Below are 26,238 nucleotides of genomic sequence, written 5' to 3'. Positions count from 1 at the left end.
CTGTGAAGGTTCTCAGTTATCCAGGTCATCGTAGTCAAAGGAGCTTGCAAAGAAAAGCGTCTGGACTTCTTTAAGTTGCTTGAAGACGTTTCACCTCTCATCCGAGAAGCTTCTTCAGTTCTAAGGTCAAATGGTGGAGAGTCCCAGATTTAAACCTAGTGGGAGTAACCCCCCACAGAGGGACAAAAGGACCCCTTGATGATCCTCTAATCGCCTGAGCCAAGGTGTGAAACTGGGTGTGGGTCCCAATCAGCCAGAGTTTCGGGTGAGTTCATTATGAAACCTGGCCCCACCTTATCATGTGAATTCCTGAGGTCAGATGGCCCAGGATGTGAGTGGGCGTTAAGGCGTCTGGGAAGGGATCTCAAAACTGGATTATAGATGGCAGAGAGTTGGTGTTGTAAACCACCGCCTCTGTTCAAAGATGGTCGCTCACAGTGGACATAGATGGCTTCTTTCACTCCTCTTTCAAACCATCTGTCCTCTCTGTCCCAAATATTTTGGACATGATAAGGTGGGGCCAGGTTTCACAATGAACTCACCCGAAACTCTGGCTGATTGGGACCCACACCCAGTTTCACACCTTGGCTCAGGCGATTAGAGGATCATCAGGGGGTCCTTTTATCCCTCTGTGGGGGGATACTCCCACTAGGTTTATATCTGGGACTCTCCACCATTTGACCTTAGAACTGAAGAAGCTTCTCGGATGAGAGGTGAAACGTCTTCAAGTAGACCTCTAAAGAAGTCCAGACGCTTTTCTTTGCAAGCTCCTTTGACTATATAATAAATATCATAGCCTTTCAGTACCCTGAAAGGATGAATGTCTATTGGTCCATTTCTTGAGCTATTAGGAAAGATCAATATTCAGTCTTTAGAGAAATTCTCTTACTGCTCTGCAGATGGTCAGCCATCTCATGCTGCTTAAGTCTCCTCAAGAAGTGGAGTGTGATCTTCAGAAATGCTTCTCTGCAGCTCTTTCTTTCATCTTCATCCTCTCCTTCAAATATCTCCTCATCCTCCTTCTGGCTTTTTATGGTTTCTGGGTGATCTGGACACAGAACCTTCTTGATTTTCTCCAGCTCATTCTTCACAAATGTTGTGATGTGTTTCTCCAGCCGCTGGAAAAGAAGACTATATGAATTACCCAGTGGTAAATGGACTGGTTCTTATATAGCTCTCTTTGATACTCTGTGCACACAAAGCATTTATACAACATGCCTCATTCAACCAAGCACATTGTTCTATGCTTAAATACTTTCTTTCACACTCTGATGGATGCATCAGAGGGCAGCTTGGGTTTAGTACGTTACCCAGTACATTTGCCAGCCAGGGTTTGATTCACAAACCTTCTGACTAGTAGCTGACCTGCTCCCCTCCTGAGCTACAGTCACCCCAATCTGACTGAAATCATGGAGCCCAAACTCTGATTTATGTTGGACACACTGACAATCCTCTGGTCCACAAAGTGCAGCATAGAGGTGACTGAAAAGAACAAATGTAAACGTAGTACTACAAACCATAACCACAGAGTCCAGGTGTGTTTGATGCTGCTGTGCAGACTGACCAGTGGAAACCTCTGCTCTCTGCTGGTCCACTCTGTGGAGGAGTAATGTATAATTAGCTCATGTTATGTCTGTCCACACACAGACACAAGCTAAAGGTCCATGAAGTGATGTTTGGATGGGTTCAGTCAATCAGATGACTGTCATGGTGAAGCTTTGCTAGTCCTGCTGATCCCACTGAGAATTAACAACTCAGTTTCCAGATGTCTGTAGTTTTCTGCTCAGTTTCTTTAGTCCCAACAGCTCTTACCATCTCCTGCATAAAGCTTTCCCTCCATGCTCAGATGCCCTGGAACAAGGTGCTCTCTTTATATCAGTGACTGGTTTAAAGGGACAACTTGCAGTGCTCGCCAACCTTTGTGTCAGCAAAAGTAGTTCTAATGTTTCTTACATTTATTACACACACAAATCAATGAACGCAAAAACATAAACTTTTCAGACATTTTGTTTTACAATGTTACAAAACTCAGTTCACAACTACACAGTCTGATTTACAAGTACAAAATATTTATGACCACAGTTTGAGCCGATGTATGTCCCGAGTCTGTGGACTCAGTGGTTTTGTTTTGATTGTTATTGTCTTTTGTTACAATTTCATTCTGATTAAGATTTTCTAGTTCTGAGGTTTTGGTTTCTGTGTTCCCTCTGTACTGTGTTAGTATTGTGTCTCTGTGTTCACTTCCTGTTTTATTTTGACAGTGCCATGTCCTATGTTAGTGGCTGTGTCCCAATTCAGGGTCTGCATGCTTGAAGTACGCATTTTAAGTGCAATTACGTCACTGCCACATGACAACGGCTGTCCCAATTCGAAGTGTACTTCAAATTCATACTCCAAATGCGCCATTGATTTTCCCAAATATCAAGCGTGGTCCGGTGCACGCTTCGTGGTCCCATATATCCCACAATTCATAGCGCAGCGGTGGGTGTGGATAATTTTGCCGCAAAATACGGCAGAAGGGAGCGGCCAAGAGTGAACTGTCAAAAGTAAGTACTGAATATGACGTCACTTATTTATGTGCGAATGTTTAATAACGAAGAACATTAAAACATCACTGTTGGCCACATGTCGGCAAAGTTGTGTGACATTAGTGATGTTTGTACTTTCAGCGTTAACTTAGTTTTAAAGCCTCTACTTATTGATATATATCTATATATATATATATATATATATATATATATATATATATATTAGAGGGGGGAATCACCATACATCCCACGATACGATATTATCACAATACTTAACGCACGATACGATATTATTGAGATTTTTAAAAAAATTATTTTGCAATATTCAGATTCTGTACATAAAGTTAAACTTTATCAATATTCATTTTATCTAATATCAAAGTCTCGCACTCAGTCTTTCTCTCATTTCAGTCAGTTTTATTGTTGACAAACTGAACGGTTTGTATTACAGTCTAGTCCAACTTAACTGAATGCAACCATCTGGTACAATTATAGCTATTCTGAACTAAGCAATTTATGAAAACTATGCAGCCCATTCAGAAACTGAAGAATTTTAAAGTAAATTAAAACAAAATATATATTTACATTAAATAAAAAAAGTTTTAAACTTAATTAAAATAAAAAATGTCTTAAATTAAAATAAGTAAACTGTCATGTTTATTGCTGCCAAAAAAAAGTTAAACACATTTGGACAGTGAAGGAATGTCAGGATTCTTGCTCAGAAAAAGGATCAACATGCTCTGAGCACAAAAACCGTTTTTGTAACAAAATATCGATTTCTGCTGTCCCTGTATCGATACATTATTAGCAAACAAAATATCACGATATATATATATATATATATAGCATATTATGCTTACATTACCACAGTGAGATGATTTTAGTCTCATGAACAACATTAGCTAATTGTTATTTACTAACTAATCTTGAAATGACTGTTCAGCACAGAAATGAAGCCCAACAATCATGTTTTACAGTCCCGTGGTCTCAGGCTCAGATACTCAACTAATAAAGTGATGTCATGACAAAAATGAATGACCAACAAAACATTTTTTCTCCTTCATTTCTGTCAAACAATGCTGTATGTAACGTTTCTCGCGGTTAGTATCATGGTTGCTAGGCAACCTGAGCAGCACGGCGAAGGCTAGACCGTCCCATTTCACAAGCCTCTCACTTCCGCACTTCTCGTACTTATAGTACGCACTGTACGTAGTACGCGTAGTGCGCATACTTCAAGCGTGCAGACCCTGAATTGGGACACAGCCAGTGTGTCTACTTTTGCTTCCCCTTGTCTGGTTATGTCCAATGAATCCTGCTGTGTCTCCCTTTTCTCATTCCCTGATGGCTCTTTTGTGTATATGAGCTCTTTGTTTTCTCCTGCTTGTTGCTGGTTCGTCTGTGTTGTCTCCCCGTGTCTCCGTTTAAGGTTTCAGGTTAGTTTTTTGTTTTTTTCAGTAGAGGTTATCTTAGCTTCTGCACAGGCCATCTCCACTGCACTTCACCGTTTCAATAAAGCTCACTCACTTCACAGCAGTGTCGGCATCTTGGGTCCTTTATTAAATTCAACATGGCTCGTCCCGCTAGCCGTGACATAAGATGTGAAAACAATATCCAAAAAACATGAGGGACAAACAGGGAATAGTTTTAAGGTGCAGGGCCAACAAACTGAGTCTAGCCATAAACTCAGAGTTGATTGAATTAGCATTTTGAATTGGCTGATCTGAGTTACTTCAATCAAGTCTATGTTCACTTTGAGTTAAGATTATACGTGATTGATGGAAAAGAAAAAAGCCATCATCAGCAACTGATTCTGATTTAGCAGGTTTTCAAATGTAAACGGTACCCATCCCTAGCTGGCTGTAGTTAAACCTTTACTTAAAAAGCATCCCTAGACCCAGCCGTACGGCTTATCTACTGAGCAGCGCAGTGTCAGAGTGAACAACACAGGAAAATGATCAGAGATGCCCAACTCAGATATTTCAGTGACGCACACATCCCGCCCGTGGGAAAGCTCCAAGTCTAGTGTGTGACCTTTTTCATGCGTGGGACCAGTAACCCACTGGGTCAAGTTAAAAGAGTCAATAATATTTAAAAAGTCCTTGACCAGAAGTTTAAAGTCACAGCAGACATGGATGTTGAAATCACCAAGGCAGCCTCATCAGAAGACATAGCACACCCAGCTCTATCTGTCCATGAAGCCAGATAACACACACCAATGAGTTAAACTGCAGGAATGTCTTAAAGACATAAAGACCTGGATGGCCGCTAACTTTCTGCTTCTTCATTCAGATCAAACTGAGGTTATTGTACTCGGCCCTGAAAAGCTTAGAAATATGGTCTCTAAGCAGATTCTTACTCTGGATGGCATTACCTTGGCCTCCAGTAACACTGTGAGGAACCTTGGAGTCATTTTTGACCAGGACATGTCCTTCAACGCACATATTAAACAAATATGTAAGACTGCGTTCTTCCATTTGTGCAACATCTCTAAAGTTAGAAATATCCTGTCTCAGAGTGACGCTGAAAAACTAGTTCATGCATTTATTACTTCCAGGCTGGACTACTGTAATTCATTATTATCAGGATGTCCAAAAAACTCACTGAAAAGCCTTCAGCTAATCCAAAATGCTGCAGCAAGAGTCCTGACAGGGACTAGAAAGAGAGAGCAGATTTCTCCTGTTTTGGCTTCCCTTCATTGGCTTCCTGTTAAATCCAGAATTCAAAATCCTGCTCCTCACATACAAGGTCTTAAATAATCAGGCCCCATCTTATCTTAATGACCTTGTAGTACCATATCACCCTATTAGAGCACTTCGCTCTCGCTCTGCAGGCCTACTTGTTGTTCCTAGAGTATTTAAAAGTAGAATGGGAGGCAGAGCCTTCAGTTTTCAGGCCCCTCTTCTGTGGAACCAGCTTCCAGTTTGGATTCAGGAGACAGACACTATCTCTACTTTCAAGATTAGGCTTCAAACTTTCTTCTTACTTAACGATTAAGTCCCTGTATTCCACCGTTATATGGAAATCAGCCATTATAACTTGTGTCAAATCTACTTGTACCTCACAGTTTTCTAAGTGCACAGAGAGCAGTAAACCTCAGAGCAGCAGCACATCAGACTGTGCAAAAAATCTAGAAGAGAAAATATTTCGACCCATTTCTAAATGATTCTTGTGACCATGCTGCACCACAACACCTGATCTCTGGTTTCCTCACCTCTTCAATCCCACTTTAATACTTGACTAAACTCATTTTCCTGTTTAGGTGTTGAGGCAAAGCCGCCCATCTACAATGCAGGCAACAGCAAACGGAGCTATTTTTTATTCCCTTTGGGTTTTTTCTACTTTTGTGCTACAAAATGTTCAAGCTGATTAAATTCATTAGAATAAAAGTTCAGATAATTTTCTCATATTAATGTTGGAGGTAGAAATTCAGGGAACTTTGCACAAAAACTGGCAGAAATTTCCTTCAAAGATGGCGTTTTTACTTTAATACTGTGAGTACATTTCAGAGCCTGGACTCTTTTACCTTTACTTGAGTAAAGAAGTTGAATCATTATTTCAGCTTTAAGAGGGTATTTTAACACAAACATCAGTCCTTCTACTTAAGTATGTTTGACACTTTGTTTAATCATCATTTTTAATGATCAAATATAATTATGTTTGTTATTTGTGGATTTTAAATGTCCTTGACAGAGACAGATGATGATCATTATCCTGCACTGTGGTCTCAGGTTTGGTCGAGCTAGCACAAAGAATGGCTATGTTGAACTTCCTCCTGGGATCTACACTAAGAAGTGAGTCCAACATTAGCAGGGTCTCTTTCCTTTATCTGGATTCACTTTAGCATTCACAGTCACGTGAAGCTTGTTATTAACTCGATAAGTCAACCCAGGGTTTCAGCTGAGCGCTCACATGAAACACATGGTGTTGGCAGCATCTGATCAATCATATTCATGGAGACGTGTATCAGCAACAGAGCAGCTGAGTTTGCAGAAGGAAGTCAAACTAAACCACAGGAACAATATGAGGAGATTACACACATAATAAAATACTAGCAGTAACACAGCTGCTGCAGACAAATCAGTCGTGTGATCGTGTGTGAGAGGAGAAGGACTGTAAAGGAGTTTGGTGTTAAAAGCTCTGTATGAATGTGGGAGACTTTGAAGGGCTTTAAAAAGGCCAATATAAAATAAAAGGCAGCAAAACTGCTGAGTGTGAAAGTCACCAGACTTATCAGAGCTCTGTGATTAAGACCTGTAAGAACACCTGTTTGTACTTGTTGGCATTATATCAAACACACACGTATATTAAGCCTTTGTTTGAACTCTGGTTGAATTTGTTACTTTCAGACTGTGAAACATCACAGAGGCTGCAGCTACAGATCTTTTATTCACCTGGAAATTTACTTTAAATGTTAGATGGAAAATGTATTGCTCAGTTTAACCAAAGTAAGAACAAGAATCCATAAACCTTCATAAAGACAAACATCTCCCAGAACATTGAGCTGCTGAAGTGTCACTGAAGGGAAAAACTATTTGTCCTCCTCCATCCAGCAACACCTGAAACACCTGAGTGGAAGCTCCTCCCTACACTGTGTTTGAAGCAAAGCACAAAGGAGACACCTGCTGGAGCAGCTGGAGTCCTACAGACACTCAGCCTCTTCACTACACAAACACCTCCTACAACATCCACTCTTTCCACTCTGACTGCTGTGTTTGTGGAAACACTCCAACACACACCGCTTCACATACCAACATAGAAATGTGTGTGAAAAAGAGCTGAGCTGATATTAAACATGAGGATTTATTCAAAAATACAGAGTCAGGAACAACATCTAGACACACATTACCTCTCAGCAGCAGAAGAACAGCCTTTAAAGTCTATAAAAGCATCCTTTGAGTCGTTGCTCTTTAAGGAAACACAGCTGGGTTCAGGTCCAGGAGATTCTGGCCTCTTATTGATCCTAAAAGAAAAACAATAAATGTCACAGCTTCATGAGACAGGAAGGAAAAACTGGAAATATTAAATTAAAGACATGATGAACAATCTCATAAAAATAATGTACTTACTCTTTGTCACATAACAGTCTTTTGTTAAAGTTTTCACCAATATACTTCGACCTGTTGCTCTTTAAAGAAACACAGCTGGGTTCAGGTCCAGGCTCTGGATTAGTTTCAGGGTTATGTCCAGCTGAGCCTGGTACGCCCCACAGCTCTGGGCTTTAAAACAACACACACAGAGGTATGAGTGTGAATAATGATGGAGCAGTGATGTGAGTGCTGAGCTGTGACATGGAGAAGAGTCATGGACAGTTAGAGATGGTCATCTCACCTCTGAGCTTTGGTCTGGCTCTCATGTTCCCCACACAGAGTGCTTTTAGAGGGAGGGACTCCCTCCTCTCTGTCCTCACACTGATCCATGCTGCTCAGTTCACATCAGCTCACACACACTTTCTACCTTCACCTGCAGAGGAAACACAAATCATTCATGTGCACATCAACTGAGAGCTGCAGAGGTCGTGTCTGATGTGTTGGACTAACATCCATCTGAGACGCAGCTTTCATCAGTTCACTACAAAAAGTGTCACAGAGCCCAGTTCAGCCTCCAAATCCTCCATTACTGTAGTCCTACAAAGCAGCAGGTCAAACATGGCTGCAGAGAGCAGCTTTATGTCAGTAACCATGTCCAGGACCGAGCTGACTGCTTACAGAGTTCATACTCTAACTGCTAGCTGCTCTGCTAGCTAAGCTAACTCAGTAACAGTGACTCTGACAGCAGTTACTGTGGAACAGCGGCCGAGCTCAGGACACATTCAGTGTGTTTAGTCTGAGTCCTGGACTCTGATTCAATGGATTCAATCCAGCTCAGAGTTTCATGTGTTCATCAGAATAAAATACATGTACTAATATAACAGAAGTAATGCTCTGAATGCAGGACTGTAATGGAGGATAAATAAGGTTTTTACAGCCTGAAAGAAACATTCAGTTCATATATTTGTAGACAGTGAAGCAGTTTTTAATACTGCAGCTGTTTCCTTCACCTGTGTGTGTGTGAGCCACACCTTCATGTGCTGCTTTAGAAATATGTGGTCTGACTGCTCAGACTGAGTCTAGGAGGAAAGTTCACACGCTGGAGAAAGTTTTGTTCCTGACTTTGTCAGAGTTCGGCTCCAAAGACAAAGAAGACGGAGCTCACAGTCTGTAGATGGTCCTCAGTGTGTGTGTGAAGCACACAGGAGTGTGTTTATGTCAGCAAATCAGTGTGTGTGAAGAGTCTGAGGGAGTGTGTGAATGAGACTAAACACTGAAACCAACAGTCCAAGAAAAGCGTCTGGATTCCTTTAAGTTTAACTTAAAGAAGTCCAGACGCTTTTCTTTTTGTCTCCATAATGTCTCCATAATGCTGCAATGTTATCTGCCCCAGAAACACTGTGCAGAAGCTCTGATGGTGACACAGAAAAGTCACAGTGGAGATACTTCTGTCCACCTTTGATTAGACTCATTATAAAAAGGAAACAAAGTTTGAACACAGTCATGTTTCCAGTTCACTGACTTACATTTATTCCATGGACACTCACTCTAACCTGAACCACAGCTACAACCCAACATTGTTGAGGCCTCATCTCCTCCTTTCCTGACTGTAGAGGTTAAATATGCAACAACCAACAAATAAAAGAATTTGGTTCATTTCAAAGAAATTCACACGGTGACCAAGTAAAGTAACCGTAGTAAAGGAGACAACATCCCGTTGATGGTGGGATTATTTGAAAGATTTGCTTTGGTCACGTCACCAAATGCAGTTGAACCACCCGTGGATCCATGTTTGACCATTCTACCACTCTGAGCTCTGCTTTTGAATCATTTTATTATTATCATCATTCATTTATTCATTCTTTGGAGGGGGGCTATTTCCTAATGCCGCCCTAATAAGCTGATGTTCAAGGGGAAATATAACAGAAACTCTTTCAGTGTTATTCATTAATAAATTAACAGATAAACTGTGAAGAAGAAAAAACTGAGATTTAAAGGAGAGAGTGAGAAACTTGATCATCCATCCTCATAATACATGTTTATCAGTATCTGCTGTGACCATACTGCAGTAATAACTACAAGTCTACATTTCTGTGACTGTTGATCAATCACAGCAGGAATCTGAGCTCATCTCTGCACACAGAGCAGCTTCAGCTCTGGGATAAACTGCTCGCTTCACGTCCTTCTCAGCTCACAGACACTCATCCTGATATTTTCCTTTAACATTTGATGGTATAATTCATCTGAGTTTACACTTTATCTGCATAAATACAGAAAAACAGACCCAAACACCAGAAACCATCAGTTTCACGTTCAACGGGAAGTGGCTCAAACGTCACAGTTTCATAACGTCACCCTGAACTCCACTCACGGAGTTTCTGTCGCCATTGTAGTTTTTAAAGTCCCGTGATAAAGGCGGGGCTTTCTGTGAATCCGCACGCTCATTGGCTAATAGCTCGAGATTGACACATCGTTATCCAATGAGCGTGCGGGAACTTCCGACATAAAGTTGTTTCCTTTGAAAAACCAAAGTCTGATTATTTTTGCCTCCACTGACGGAGCCTGTTGTTCCCGCCACAGAGACACAGTAATGTCAGAGCGGTGTTAACACTCACCCTGCCTCAGCACAGCTCTCACTCTCCTCCTGCTCTCTCACACTAAACGGAGGCTCAGCTAAACTCACTTCCTCTCTACTTACAGGAAACCAGCGCTCAGAGGAGCCGACCGGCCTCACATTTCACCCACAGACACGAACAGCGTGGAATTATTTTATGTCATAAGAAGAAACATATTCATGTTAACACTCACCTGCCTCAGCTCCACCTTCCTCCTCCTACTGCTCTGAACGGAGGCTCAATACTTTCACTTTCACTGCTGCTCCCTAAACACAGAGGATGCTGGGACTTGTAGTTGTTTCCTTCCGGTGCGGTCTTCCTCTTTGTTTGTTTGTGTTCAAGTTATTTCGATCATGTAAACATCAACAGAACACGTGAAGCCACACAGAGTTTGTATGTCGAGGTGGGTAGGAGGGTTTGAGGGTTTGGGGAGGGGTCAGAGGGAAGAGGTCTCTCAGTCTTGACAATCCACATTGATGGCATTGCATCTTTCAACGTGTTTGTGGGTCGATTTGGATGCTCCAGGTGTGAGAGCAGCCACTCAGCCTCTGCTGCAGATGTGTGTCACAAGTTCATCTAGTAGTGAGACGGTGGCGCAAGATGCCGAGTTGAGCAGTCGCACGAATTAGGAGCTCGTTGAACTTGTCCCAGAATTTACTTTGTGTTCGTTATTGTTTCCACTCGAAAGTAGTAAAATGACTGCCCCAAGTATAGTTAAACCTGCTAAATTCAAACTCGACCTCAAAAAACAAGAAACAACATCGCCATGTGATGGAAAGGAAGACAGCAGAGAAGGAACGGATCATGACTACGTAGAAAAAACCTTGAAAAAAGAGTGGACGAGCAGCTAGCTGACCTGAGTGTGCAATGCAAGCAAGCTAGTACGATGCTAGCCAGCCTAGCCAAAGCGGTTCAGTTCAACTCGGAGGAGGTGAAAGAATGTAAACAAAAGGTTAAAGAGTTGGAGAGACGAAACGAGCAGTTGACCAAAGATAACTACGATCTCAAGGAGAGAGTGTGAGAGCAAGAAAGGTACAAAATGAGGTGGTGCCTCCGGATTAAAGGATTAGAAGAGAAAAGAGATGAAGGTGTCAGATCGCTGGTTATTGGAATTCTTGGCAAGATCGCACCTGATATGATATCAAAGCTTGAAGAATCTGTGGATGTGGTGCATAGAGTTGGGAAGAAGATTGAGAACAAGGTCCGACATATCATCATTCTGTTTGCTCTGAGACACGTGAAAGAGGAGATTTGGCGTCGCACCAAAGATTCGGCTGTCTGTAAGAACGGCGGTTTCCACTTCGCTGAGGTACTGCCGCGGGAGGACTGGGAAGAGAGGAGGCGGCTGTGGCCGCAAATTGAACAAGCCAGACGGGCTGGGAAACGGGCCTTTTTCCGGGGTCCTCATGGATACATCGAAGGACGGAGGATCATCGACGTTGAATGAAAGACTTGATGTAAGACTGTATACAGTGGAATATTATTAATGGGACAAAAGAGTTCTACTTAAAGTTAAAGGTTATTAGTCACTGAGTTGGTGACAAGTGTTACAATTTAAACTCATGTTTATATATTTTTCTTTTCTTTTTAAAAAAAAGTTATTTTCTTAGCATACTCTTATTATGGTTCACTCAAAAATTTCTTTTGGTTCATTAAACGTTCGGGGTTTGAAGGAAATTGTTAAGAGAAAGGCACTTTTTTTATTTTGCAAGGGGCAAAAATGTCACTGTCTGTTTTTACAAGAGACTCACTCTGTGGATGCCGATGTTACCTTTTGGGCTAATCAGTGGGGAGACAAGATTCTTTTCAGTCGTGGATCTAACAGATCTGGAGGTGTGGCGATTTGTTTTAATAAGTTCCCAGGGGAGATTATAACATATAAAGCTGATAGTGAGGGTCATTGGTCAACTGCAGCTTGAAGAGCGAAGGTATATTTCTAATTGTTACAAATCTTTATGGACATAATAACGAAGGTCAAAATAAACGTCTATTGGAAAATCTAACAAATGTTATTTCAGAGTTTAAAGTTATGTACCCCACAGATTACATCCTAATAGGAGGAGACTGGAACATGACCTCAGATGAATGGATGGACAGATGGCCTCCTCGCTTAGGAAGGAGGCAACAGAATAACATTATTGAGAACTTTTCTAGTGATAATAATTTTACAGACATTTGGAGAAGTTTGAATCCTGGAGTTAAGAATTATTCATGGTTTAAACCTAATGGAGAAAGCAGGTCAAGAATTGATTATTGGTTAGTGAGCGATGACATTTTGAGGTGTACTTCACCATCTAAAATCTCCAAAGCACCCCTATCTGATCACTGTTTCATTGATCTTGTCTTAGAACCAACAAGGATGAAACGTAGTAGCAGGGGATATTGGAAATTTAATGCCAGCCTTTTAAATAAGGACAAGTATTGTGATAAAATTAGACATAAAATTACAGATATAAAAAATGATGACTCAGTAGTGGGTAATATACAGAAATGGGAACTTATTAAATTCAAAATCAGAGAATTCACTATAAAATTCTGCAAAGAACTGAACAGGGAAAAACGGGAATATGAAAGTAATTTACTTCGTGAAATAACTCAGTGCTGTAGTAAAGAAAAACTAAACGTGCAAGAAAAGAATAAATTGATGGAGTTACAAACTAAATTAGACGATCTTTACCTAGAGAAAGCCCAGGGTGCCTTTATAAGATCGAGAGCCAAGTGGATTGAGGCAGGTGAAAAGAACTCATCATATTTTAGTAAGCTGGAAAAGTGCAGACAGCAGAGAAATCTAATCTCAAGCTTGTTGATAAATGGGACTGAATGTAAAGATTTCAGAAAGATTGGAAAAGAAGTCTTCACTTTTTATTCCAAATTGTACTCCTCAGAATATTCAGCAGCTGATTCTGATAGTTTCTTTGATAACATTCATAATCTCATCCCATGTATTGACAAGCCGTTCAAAGATCTGTGTGATTCAGAGCTTAAAATTGAGGAACTGGATTTGGTGGTCATGAAAATGGCATTAAACAAGTCCCCAGGGACAGATGGACTCACTACTAATTTTTATCAATTCTTCTGGAAGGACCTAAGAACTTTATTGTTTGATGCATTAAAGGAATCGATAGAGAAAAAAGAAGTGATGCCGAGCATGAAACAAGGGCTGATAACCCTGATCCCTAAATCGGGTAAGGATAAAAGAATTTTAGACAATTTAAGACCCATCACCTTACTAAACACTGACTATAAGATCCTGTCTGGAGCTGTAGCTGAGAGGCTAAAGAAAGGCATCTCAAACATTATCAGTGAAACACAATCAGGTTTTTTGAAAGGAAGACTAATTCATAACAATATTAGGCTGGTTTTGGATCTCCTTGAATACAGTGAATTAATCCAAGAGAGAGGGTACATCCTGTTCTTGGATTTTTACAAAGCATTTGACTCAGTTGAACATACGTTCATATTAAAAACTCTGCAGTCTTTTGGTTTTGGAGAGGAATTTATCAATGTTATAGAGATGCTATATAATGACATTAACAGCTCTGTTTTGCTAGAACATGGTACATGTTCAAGGTTTGAGGTTAATAGAGGGATAAGGCAGGGATGTAGCAGCTCACCACTTCTGTTCATCATGGTTGCTGAGCTGTTGTCTATTTTCATCATCATCATCATCAACTTTATTTATAAAGCACTTTAAAACAACCACAGCTGACACAAAGTGCTGTACATTGGAACTGTAAAATAAAATTACATGAGATATAAATAAAAAACAAATAAAAGAAGAGTGAAATCATTAATTAAATAACTACTGCATTAAAAAAGAAACTAAGTCTCACTGAGGTTAAAAGCCAAGGAATAAAAGTGGGTTTTAAGACGTGATTTAAAAGTGGACAGTGAAGGGGCCTCTCTAACATGCATGGGCAAATTATTCCATAATTTTGGAGCCACAATAGAGAAGGCCCTGTCCCCTCTGAGCTTCCTCCTGGATCTCGGTACCTCCAGGAGCAGCTGGTCAGCTGACCTGAGAGACCGACAGGGTATGTGGGGATGAAGAAGCTCAGAGAGGTAAGGCGGGGCAAGACTGTGTAGACATTTAAAAACAAACATAAGAATTTTAAAATTAACTCTAAAAGACACAGGCAGCCAGTGCAGAGAGGCCAGCACGGGGGTTATATGCTCTCTTTTTCGAGTTCCTGTTAGGAGTCGTGCAGCCGCATTTTGAACCAGCTGCAGACGTGAGAGCAATGACTGACTGACCCCCACATAAAGTGAGTTACAGTAGTCCAGGCGGGAAGAAATAAAAGCATGGATCACTGTTTCAAGGTGCTGCCTCGAAAGAAAAGATTTTAGTCTTGCCAGTCGCCTTAAATGATAAAAACTGGACTTCACCACTGCTCTGATTTGGTTGTCCAATTTAAAATCACTGTCCAACTTAAAACCAAGGTCAGTAACAACAGATTTAAAATAGACTTCCAGGGATCCTAAAACAACAGAGGAGGACTCACAGGGACCACTGGGTCCAAACACCAACACTTCTGTTTTCTTTTTATTAAAATTTAAAAAGTTTCGAGCCAACCAAGCTTTAATGTCATCTAGACATGTCAAGAGAGGTTTTATGGAGATGGCATCCTTGCGTTTTAGTGTCAAATAAATTTGGCAGTCATCGGCATAACAGTGAAATGAGATCCCATGCCTTCTAAGGATAGAACCCAGAGGCAGTAGATACAGAGAAAAGAGCAGTGGCCCTAAAATTGAGCCCTGTGGGACACCACATGACAGAGGAGCAGAAGACGATTCGTAACCGAGAAGGCTGACAGAGAAAGTTCTATCTGACAAATAAGACCTAAACCAATTGAGTGCAGTGCCACCAATACCCACTACATCATGTAATCGAGAAATTAAAATATTGTGGTCTACTGTGTCAAAGGCAGCAGTTAGGTCAAGCAAGACAAGAACAACATGGTTACCAGAATCACATGCCAGAAGGATGTCATTAAAAACCCTTAGTAATGCAGATTCTGTGCTGTGAAGGGTTTTAAAACCTGACTGAAAAACCTCAAAGATTCCATTTTCATCTAGAAAATCTTTCAGTTGACTAAAAACAATTTTCTCTAAAACCTTGGAGACTAAAGGCAGCTTGGAAATAGGCCTATAGTTCGCTAAAACTGTGTGATCAAGGCCAGGTTTCTTAAGCAGTGGCTGTACTACTGCATGTTTGAAATTTGCAGGAACCACACCAGAAGACAGACTACTGTTAATAATGTCAAGGACATACTGTTGTATACTAGGAAAAATTTCTTTAAAGAATTGTGGAGGGACAGGATCCCGTGGGGAACCTGTGGGCTTAATATGGCGAACCACATCCTCTAAAGAGGAGAGCGTCACAAGCTCAAACTGAGTGAAAACAGCAGCGCAAGGGACAGAGACAGAGGGGTCAGAGTCAGGAGCTGTGATAAGAGCCCTGATGGTGACAACCTTTTCAATAAAAAAGTTCAGAAAATCATTGCAAATCTCAGGAGAAACTTCCAAACAGACATTCAAAGGAGTATTAAGAACAGTGTCAATGGTCCTAAATAACACACGTGGGTTATGACAGTTGGAAGAAATAATATTTGCAAAATATTCCCTTTTTGCCTCTTTAACAGTGTTCTGGTAGCGATGCCAGCAGTCTTTGAGAATTTGAAATGATACATGCAGTTTATCCTTTTTCCACCTCCGTTCTGCTCGACGACATTCCCTCTTAACAGCACGACTGCTCTCATTAAACCAAGGCTCAGGTTTAGCCTTAAGCTGCCTGGTTTTTAAAGGAGCCACAGAGTCCATGATTTTTTGACAGCAAGAATTAAACCAGGAATGTAGGTCTTCTGTGTCAGAGGAATTATTTTGATTAAAAACAGTCACATTAAGGGGTTAACTGTGATGGGTGAACAGATAATAATCAGTCAGCTGGCAGATGATACCACCCTGTTTCTAAAAAATGAGGACCAGATTCCTTTAGCCTTGCAGGCGATCAACCATTTCTCCAAAGCTTCTGGCCTACAGCTGAATATTAATAAATGCAAAATTCTAGCTCTGCATGAGTGTCCCCTGCAAGCAATAAATAATATGCAGATCAAAAAAGAGGTGAAGTATCTGGGCATTGTAATTTGCAAGGATAAGACATCAACAGAAAATAAGAATATCTGTACCAATATAGAAAAGTGTAAGTCAATTTTAAACATGTGGCTGCAAAGGGACATAACTCTGTTTGGGAGAATCTTGCTAACCAACATGGACAGTCTGTCCAGACTCATCTATCCAGCCTTTTCTCTGCCCATACCTCCAAAACTAATTAAATCTATAAATACTCTTAATTTTAGGTTCATATGGAGGAACAAATGTCATTATATAAAGAAAAATGATGTGATTAAGAATTATGAAGAGGGTGGGGCTAATGCCACTGACTTTGATGTTATGAATGGTGTACTAAAATTGAAATGGTTAAGATCTTTCATTAGGAACAAAAATTCCTTTTGGAACATTATTCCCAATGTGATTTTTGGCAAAATGGGTGGAATAGACTTTTTGTTACGTTGTGACTTTGATTGCAGTTCGTTACCTGTTAAACTCTCAGCTTTCCATCAGCAGGTCCGTCTCTACTGGAAATTAATCTATAAACATAGCTTTACTCCTCACAACACCCCTATATGGAACAACAGGTATATCCGTTTGTGTAGGAAATCTGTGTACGTGGATGAATGGAGATCTAAAGGGATTTGGGCTGTAGCTCATTTTATGGATGATAATGGGGTCTTACTAAAACATGAGACGTTTTGTGAGAAATTTGATGTAAGATGTACTGCTAAGAGATATAAATCCCCAGTGAAAGCCATCCCAGTCCCTTTGAGATCAATGATAAAAGAAGATATTGTGCACTCTAAAATTTCTCCTGGACTGAGGCAGCTCTGCATAGCTGGAGTTGAATTTGGTGACAGCAGGTTTACAAACAAAGTGATCAGGAATATTTTGATAAATGAAATTTGCCCTAATCCGGTTAAAAGAAATTATATCCTGAAAGAATTTGAGACCATGGAGGTTAAGGCGATAAGACAAAAGTCTACAGGGAGAGCAGAATTATTAGGCAAATGAGTATTTTGTCCACATCATCCTCTTCATGCATGTTGTCTTACTCCAAGCTGTATAGGCTCGAAAGCCTACTACCAATTAAGCATATTAGGTGATGTGCATCTCTGTAATGAGAAGGGGTGTGGTCTAATGACATCAACACCCTATATCAGGTGTGCATAATTATTAGGCAACGTCCTTTCCTTTGGCAAAATGGGTCAAAAGAAGGACTTGACAGGCTCAGAAAAGTCAAAAATAGTGAGATATCTTGCAGAGGGATGCAGCAGTCTCAAAATTGCAAAGCTTCTGAAGCGTGATCATCGAACAATCAAGCGTTTCATTCAAAATAGTCAACAGGGTCGCAAGAAGCGTGTGGAAAAACCAAGGCGCAAAATAACTGCCCATGAACTGAGAAAAGTCAAGCGTGCAGCTGCCAGGATGCCAGCATAGGAAAATTGGGTTGAACAGTGAGACTGCATTTGTGGGGTTTAGAAACATCCAGAGCATCGCAACAGAAAGGTAAATAAAAAAAGTAAGAGAGAGAGAGAGATAAAGAAATAAATGAACTAATAATACATAAATGAATAGAAAAATAGAAAACACACATGTAGAAATTGTCACATGTGAAATTGTTTTTGGAGAGAATCAGAAGTGAGACAGTTTGAATCCACATTTCAGCGCAAAGATGCAGGAATTAAATCTGATTATAAAAACACATCGAGGCAACGAAGACCAGCTTACACTCAATATTAATATGAACACACAACATACACGCAATGAAGACATGCTTACACTCATGAATGTGAATACATGACATAAATGCTGAATGGTGTAGATTTAACACACTTAAAGGCTGAAGCTGAGGAATAACTCAGGAAGTTGCAGGACAATAGAGCGACTTTTGTGACAAGGAAAAAGTGACTGGGAGGACCAACCAGGGATTAGAAGCTTAAAGCAGGTTTAAAATAGTGAATTAGAAGTGGTTTCCAGCTGATTGAGCAAAAGAAGTGACGACTGTAGAAATAAAAATAAAAGAATAATAATTGAATTACGCAGCAATGTTTTGAATATGCATTTCTGTTGTCAGGGCAACTTCTCGAGATGTGACTCAATATGCAAATTAGTTGAATGAGTGGGGACAGAAAAAAAAGAAAAACTCAAGTTTCCTGTCTGAGACATGAGTGAAGTTTGCATTGAGAGAAATATATCTGTGACTGTGTGAGAAGAACTGTTTGGTAAAATATATGATAGCAGCCGCAGGACAATTAAATAAAGTCTGTGACTAAGTGCAGTCGTGCAGATTTGGAGAAGAAGTTTATAATTTAGTGATGACACATTGTTATAAAGTGTTTAGAAAGGGCTTAATGGGAATATTACTGTTGGGCAAACTGTGCGGCTTTAACAAGATTTTCTGTGTATTTAGCAGGTGAAACTCTGTCAGCTGACTTCAGACTGTCAGGAAGCTGAAGAACCTGAGGCCAACCACTGAAACATGATGTGGGCAAAATGAACAGAGGGAGTGATTTTAAAGGTGAACATTTAGGACTTACTGGAAATGTTACTATGTCAAAGTTACTGTGACTCAAACAGAGGAAATTCTGATTTTTTTTATTTCCACACCCAGCATGTTTTGGGTGTTATATGCTATTAAATACTTTTAAATAAATTAAAAAGTATTTAATAGCATATAACACCCAAAATATGCTTCGGTTCACATTTAACTCCAGAAAATCATCAATCAAAACATGGATATTACCTGACCACAGATTCGTGGTGACGTCACTGCTCTTTTAACTGTTCGGTGTCTTTGTTTGTTTGCTGGTTGTAGAAATGGTTTATATGAGCTTTGAGCTGAGAGTCAGAGGTTTCTGTGGACACTGCTCATGTCGGCACTTATATTTCTGACCTTTTCTTATAACCGATTAAACATGATCTCCTCCCTTTTGCCCCCATTTTTGGTGGTGTAGGTACAAATGATCAGGCATGACATTCTCATAATAAATAAGATACTGCAAATAATTATTTCTGCATTTGTGCGATTGAAGTGAATTCAAAATGTGTATGAAATGACACTGTTTTAAAGATTTGGCCTAAATAATTTTGGAGTGAATGAGTCTAAACATGATGACCTAACTAGTGATACCCTGACACACACACACACACACACACACACACACACACACACACACACACACACACACACACACACACACACACACACAGCATGTTATGCCAGTTTCAGCTGAAACTATGTTTCAAACCATGTTCCGGGTTTTTAGTTCACCATTTATGAGGCTTCAAGAAGAAAATAAAAGACAGATCTGAATGTTTGAAAATGTTTTGGAAAGATTCTGTAAAGATGAGATGAAAAATACTCAAAGGATAAATTTAATTGGTTTATTATTTAGATAAGTTGAAAAAAGTTAAACAAGCAAGTAAATGAAGAAACAAGGTAAAATGAAGTAATAATGAAAAAAGTTAAACAAGTAAATGAAGAAACAAGGCAGAGGAGAGAAAAGCCCAACAATCCCCTCTGAGCAAGCAGTTGGCGACAGTGGGGAGGAAAAACTGCCTTTAAACGGGCAGGAACCTCCGGCAGAACGAGGCTCAGGAGGGGACAGTCAACGGCCGGGACTGGTTGGGGGGGTTAACAGAGGTGGAGCAAGACGAGGCTACATCAGGTGAGGAAGCAGTAGCGTCTCTCCTCCGGAACAAGTGGAACCATTTTCTCTTTTTTTTCATGCACTTTTCCACGAGCGCTTTTTTCTCCAGGATGAGATTTCTCAGCTCATCGATGGTTTCTGCGTTTTGTTCTTCAAGTTTCTCACATCTTTGTTCCACCTCTTCCAATGTTGCTTGTTGTTCTTCAAGCTTGTCTTTGAGTTGTTTGGATGTTGCCTCCTGTATCAGCTTGTCCTTGTGCATGTCTGCATTTCTCTGTTGGACCTCTTTGTGCTTGTCTTCTAACTGCTCGTTTCTTTTCTGGATTTCTTGGAGCGTGAGCTGCAGGTCTTCATGTATTTTGTCTTCTTGTTGTTTTTGCGCCTGCATTTGAGTGTTTTCACGCTTCAAGTTATTGAATTCCACCAAAATCCCCTTAACGAGCTCGGAGTTGTTTCTCGCTATCTGATCGATCCTTCTCTGCATCTGTGAGCAGCGTTTCTCCAGTTTGTCCTTTTCTTCTTCCACTTTAGTTGCTTTGTCCTCCAGCTGATTACAAAACTCTTGCAGTTTTAGATTTTTAGACTCAAAGTCCTGGACGACACGTTTTCCTTCTTTCAGTCTTTCTTGCTGTTGCTCTTTCTGTTGAAGAAGGTCTTTATTTTGGCGCAGTGTTTCATCCAGGCTTTCTTTCAGCATGCGGTATTTTTCCTGCATGCTCTTCAGTTCGTGCTGCATGTCTCGTTGCTTTTTGTCCTGCTCTTCCTTCTGTTGGAGGAATTCTTTCTTTTCTTCCACAGCTTCATGGAGCTGTCTTTGGAGGAGCCGATTTTTTCGGTCCATGTATTGGAGATCCCGTTGTATCTTATCAGTCATCGTTTTCTTGTCTTGGAGCTGGTTGGTCATTTATTTTAGTTCTGCACTCTTTTGCCTGTTTTCTTTAATGAGGTGCACAATCTGCTCTCGGCTCTGAGCAAACTTGATTCCCCAGCCCTCATTAATAATTTTTATGTCCGGCTGGCGCTGTTGTCTTTCTTCCAGCTCTTTATTTTGGGCTTCCATTCATCTACATTTGTCCTCCAGTTGAAGTTTCTCTTCTTCAATTTGTTGCATTTTTTTCTGGAGAAGGTAGTTTTCCTTCCTACTCTCCTCTAACGCCCTTTGGAAGGATGAGGAGCCATTTGGGGAAATTGGCCGGCCACGCCAGGAAGGAGAGGCGGCGTAATCTTTTTGAATTGGTTGTTTTTTTCTTGGAAACATGTTGGAGTTTCTATACGATGACTTTGAAGAGCTTGTGGTGAACGTTTTGTAGGCTGCAAACACAGATGCTGCTGAAACGAACTAAAACTTGCTGTTTCTCACCCCTACTTAAGGAAAAACATCAAAGGACTTAAGATTCTTAAGATCTATGACATCATCACTCCCTAAGCCAATGAGATTGTCACAAGACATTTTGGAATGGGGTATTTTTTTTTAAACTGTTTTCAAACTTAACTTAAAATTTCAGTGTTTCCTGGTTGTGGACTATTGGTTAGTCCAGCCGATTAAGAAATTAATTGTCACAAACATCCCTAATATTATATAACAGACGACAGAAAACACGAGTTTTTTTTCTACTCAATAGCGGTATAATAAAAGTTTTTTTAATTATCCTACTTTTTATAAAAGAGAACATTTATTAAAGATTATGTATTTAATTAAAAAACTCTGTTCATCTAAAGCAGGGGTCAGCAACCTTTAAGACCCAAAGAGCCAAAGAGCCATAATTGGCCTATCTGGGGTTGAAAGGCTCGATAAATGCACGGCGTTTCGCCGGGTACACCGGCTTCCGCGAGTGTGACGCTTATTTTGAGCGATGAAAAAATAACAAAATATAATTTTATTTGTATATTGCAAAATCACAATAATCTTCCAATTTAGAACTACAAGTTAAAAAAAAGAACTAACATAAATAAAATACACTTCAGCTAATTTATTTTCACAAACCACGCGGAGCCGCACTATAAGGACTAAAGAGCCGCAGGTTGCCGACCCCTGATCTAAAGGGTTTAACAAAAAGGGGGAGCTTCCTGCTGGAAATTGAAATGTCCCCACTGGGCGATCGTGGCTCAAGAGTTAGGAGTTCGCCTTGTAATCGAGCCCCGGCTTGGACAGTCTCGGTCGTTGTGTCCTTGGGCAAGACACTTCACCCGGCAAGACACTTCACCCGTTGCCTACTGGTGGTGGTCAGAGGGCCTGGTGGCGCCCCAGGGTGGCTGTAGCTACATCACCAGTGTGTGAATGTGTGCGTGAATGGGTGGATGACTGAACGTGGGTGCTTAACTAGTTAAAAAAACAAACAAACATCGGTCTCTTATTTTTTATGTCACACAGGAAAGAAGCTTCAATGTCTGATGAGAAGACATTAATTTGTTGGTGTTTGTGGTGTTTGGTGCAGTTTTCTTGTTTTCTGGCTTGTTGTTTATTTACAGTGGAGATGAAGATCTCTAACAAGTTGATTTGTTCACATTTGCACATTTTTAAGAGGAATGTGTTTTTTGAGTTTGTACACTATATGCATGTAAGGCAACCGTTTCCTTTTTCTGTATTTTTGTGTGCTGCTCTTTTAACAAAAGGGGAACAAAAGACATTTAAATCGACCTCAGATGATTTGTTTAAATTTTTACAAGGTCTTACTGAGGTGATGCAAAGTGAAACATGCTTCTTTTTTGGTAATGTGCTGGAAAAGCTTGAAAATTGACCTTGAATGTGCTTAAAAAGTGCTTGAATTTGACCCTAAAAATGTGTATGAACCCTGCATATATTGCAGTATTTACAGTTTATAGTAGGAATTTCATGGCAACAGCTAATCTTTATTTTGTTTACTGGGAAATGAAATGCTGCCAATTCACAAAGCTGTGCTTCAGCTGCACTTCCTGTTGTAGACTTGTGATGCACACAGGCTCTGTTCCAGCACTCAGCATGTTCTTCCTTATTTGCTCCACCAGGGGGAGCAAACTATGACATCTTGATAGGAGTGAACCAGGGAGAGGGGCTGAAGTTTGTGGACGACAGTGAGGACAACGACGGCATCTCAGCTGCGGCGTTCGACTACACCATCTCCAGCTTTGTTGACAACCTCTACGGCTACCCAGAGGGTGAGGACGCCACCTCTGTACACTGCCACTTTTTCAGTTATTCCATTTTACAGCCTCCTCTCACTTAACTGCATTTTGCAGCATCATCAGGTTTTGTCTCATTAGGAGCCGCGTTTGTTGATTTGTTAGTTTTTTTCTGTTTGCTGTATTCATTAAAATAAACGGATAATCGTCAAAATGACAAATGTGGACAATTATCAAAGCTTACATTACAATTCTGACAGCTTGAGTTCACATGAATTTTCAAAAGAATATAAAAAGCTGTGAAAGTGCTTTAAGCGTTTAAAACATGCGAGTAAAGAATGGAATCAGTAACATGTGAGCCCAGTGAAGTGCATCAAACAAGACGAGCGTGCTAAAGAGAGCCACTCATCCACATCACGGCGTGTCTGCGCCTTAACCTTTGAGGCTCTGTGGGCAGTAATGCTATCATCCCCCAGGTAGTGGGCTCCCAATCTCAGTGTCGGTGTTTCTGACAGATCGGCCTGCGAACCCCTCACAGCCGGACCACAGTCACAGTACAGACATGTTTGGATAATGCAGTCATGCTTCCTCTCTGCTGCCTGTCACTCCTTCTGTTATCAGAAAGACTTTTTTTTCCTCTCTAGATTTCTCACTCACTTCCTGTTTACGGACCACCAGTGGGTGGCACCAGCTGTGGCCACTGCCAAACTCCATGCTGAGTTTCAGTCCCCAGTTTACTTTTACACGTTCTACCACCACTGCCAAACCGAGACGCGGCCCGAGTGGGCCGACGCCGCGCACGGAGACGAGATACCTTACGTGTTCGGCGTACCGATGATCGGTGCCACGGACCTGTTCCCCTGCAACTTCTCCAAGAACGATGTGATGCTGAGCGCTGTGGTCATGACTTACTGGACTAACTTCGCAAAGACTGGGTAGGCCTCATGTCACAGTAGTGTAAACTGTACACGTTACTGTATGTTCTCTGATAGCCTTCTAGTCATCTTGAATACTTGAATCTGGGTTGCTAGTTTAATTCCCGTGTGGCTTTGAAGAATTGAACATACTGGTTCACCAAAAGCATCCAGATCCCAGAGCAGCCGGTTGGTCTTAGATAGTTTAAAGGTTGCACAGAGAATGGGCCTCCTGTCTGTATTCAGTGTATTGATTCCACGTGTTACTTATAATGGAGACTGAATATAACTTTGAACTGAAACGTTTAACCTTTATGCTCCACCAGGGACCCCAACCTGCCCGTCCCTCAGGACACCAAGTTCATTCATACCAAGCCCAACCGCTTCGAGGAGGTCATCTGGACCAAGTTCAACTGGAAGGACAAGCAGTACCTTCACATCGGTTTGAAACCTCGTGTCAGAGACAACTACAGAGCTAACAAAGTGGCCTTTTGGCTGGAATTAGTCCCTCATCGTCACAGCCTGCACGACGTGCTCTTTCCCACCACTACGCGCTCCCCCGCAGGCCGTGACCCCGGCACCATGAGGCCCAGAAACAACGTTCCTCGAACCACTCGTCATCCTTACCCTACCTTCCCGTCAGATCCTGAGCCCGAGGGCTCAGAGCGCCCGCCCCAGGACCTCTTTCCCAGACACACCCGCGACTACTCCACCGAACTGAGCGTGACAGTTGCAGTTGGAGCGTCGCTCTTCTTCCTCAACATCCTGGCCTTCGCCGCCCTTTACTACAAGCGTGACAAGCAGCACGAGATGCGCCGGCACCGGCTGTCCCCTCAGCGGGGCGGCCCCGCCAACGACCTGGCTCACAGCCAGGAGGAGGAGATCATGTCCCTGCAGATGAAGGACTGGGAGCACGACGCTCACCACGACATGGAGCCCCTGCGACCCCACGACATCCTGCGGCCCGCCTGCCCTCCCGACTACACCCTGGCGCTGCGCCGCGCCCCCGACAACGTGCCGCTGATGAAGCCAAACACCATCACCGTGATCCCCAGCACCATCACCAGCATGCAGCCTCTTCACGCCTTCAACACATTCCCCTCCACCGGCCACAACAGCACCCTGCCCCACCCCCACTCCACCACCAGGGTATAGTAGGGACAGGCCCGACACAGCGCCACCTAGGGACCAGGAACACTGGCTCTGCTTCCGCTCTGGAAGGGAGGCCTCTAGACGTGGGCCTTCGTTCTGTCCTCTTATTCTCTTCTTTCTCCAAAAGCAACTACACCTGCTGCGTCATGTGCTGTGAAACTTGGCAGCTCCCTCCACTGGTGGCATGTGGAGGTGCAACTGAAGTGTCCAGCAGCAGATGAGCAGTTTGGGGTGGGTGACTCAGATCTTTCAAAGATACTGTTTTCAAAGACGGTCTGCTGTTTCCAGGCTCAAGACCTCCAACATTTGTCAAAGGGACGAATGCTCTCTCGCTCCTCGCTGTTTTCTCTTTTTTACGTTGGCGTCATCTCTTTTTCCATCTCCTGTGTGTTATGTGCACATTATGCTTCTCTTTTCTACATCCGTGTTTTATTACTGCTCTCTTCCTCTCATTTGACACGCCTCCCTCCTGCTCTTCTCTAAAAATTCCCGATCTGCTGAGCAGTCTGGAGGGGGAGGCGTACACTAAACATATAACCATGAAAACACTGATATCTTTCATTCGACCAGCATTTTTAGGTGCCAAGTAAGTACTGCTGTGTTTCATTTCTCATCGAGGGAGAAGAAAAACGAAAGAAAAATAGAGTATCGCTATTTACCGTCAACTAACAGAGTTCTGTCATGTTCTCATGACAAAGTGCCAAACTGGCCTCAGTCGTGATTTTCTTTCTTCCATCTTCTCTCTTTTTTTGTTGTTTTGTTTGAAGCATTTGTTTAATTGTTGTTTTTTATTGTGTGGAAAGAATTTTTCTGAAAATATAGATATAGAGAAATGATATTATATATAGTTCTATATAAAATGTGTACAAAGGAGAAAGTATATAAAAGGGTTTTCTCAGTGGGGGATCTATGCATGAATTATTTTTAAAGACGCGGGGAAAAGGACACTGTACCTGTCGATGCACGTTTCCCAAAATCTAAACGAGTCATATCGCTCCATGTTTGCTACTTTTGGTTTTTGGTTTTCTCCCGCAGAGTAAGAGCATCGCAGGAGCATCGCAGGAGCATCGCAGGAGCATTGCAGGAGCTCCTGAAGTCAAACGACGCCTCCCAGCACTCATTTATTAAAACGGAGTCGA

At 41.5% G+C, this 26,238-nt stretch overlaps 1 protein-coding gene across 1 annotated transcript; it reads left to right on the top strand.

The window, feature by feature from the left end:
- Nucleotides 1-21,101: 21,101 nt before the first annotated feature.
- Nucleotides 21,102-25,598, top strand: LOC112432790 (neuroligin-2-like). The gene is made up of 4 exons (XM_076877944.1): nucleotides 21,102-21,153; nucleotides 22,920-23,086; nucleotides 23,655-23,968; nucleotides 24,274-25,598. Exons 1-4 carry the CDS (start codon nucleotides 21,102-21,104, stop codon nucleotides 25,100-25,102), a joined length of 1,362 nt encoding a protein of 453 aa, XP_076734059.1. The 3' UTR covers nucleotides 25,103-25,598.
- The last annotated feature ends 640 nt before the right edge of the window (nucleotides 25,599-26,238 follow it).

Source organism: Maylandia zebra, linkage group LG3, assembly GCF_041146795.1.
Source record: "Maylandia zebra isolate NMK-2024a linkage group LG3, Mzebra_GT3a, whole genome shotgun sequence".
NCBI classification, from domain to species: Eukaryota; Metazoa; Chordata; class Actinopteri; order Cichliformes; family Cichlidae; genus Maylandia; species Maylandia zebra.
This window is presented reverse-complemented; position numbering and strand designations above follow the sequence as displayed.

Bases quoted from the DNA above. Each gene is read 5' to 3' on its own strand.
- LOC112432790 (XM_076877944.1), top strand. From the start codon at position 21,102: ATGAGGAGCCATTTGGGGAAATTGGCCGGCCACGCCAGGAAGGAGAGG. The intron at 21,154-22,919 runs GTAATCTTTTTG...TTGCTCCACCAG, and splicing joins CGCCAGGAAGGAGAGGCGGC to GGGGAGCAAACTATGACATC. The intron at 23,969-24,273 runs GTAGGCCTCATG...ATGCTCCACCAG, and splicing joins ACTAACTTCGCAAAGACTGG to GGACCCCAACCTGCCCGTCC.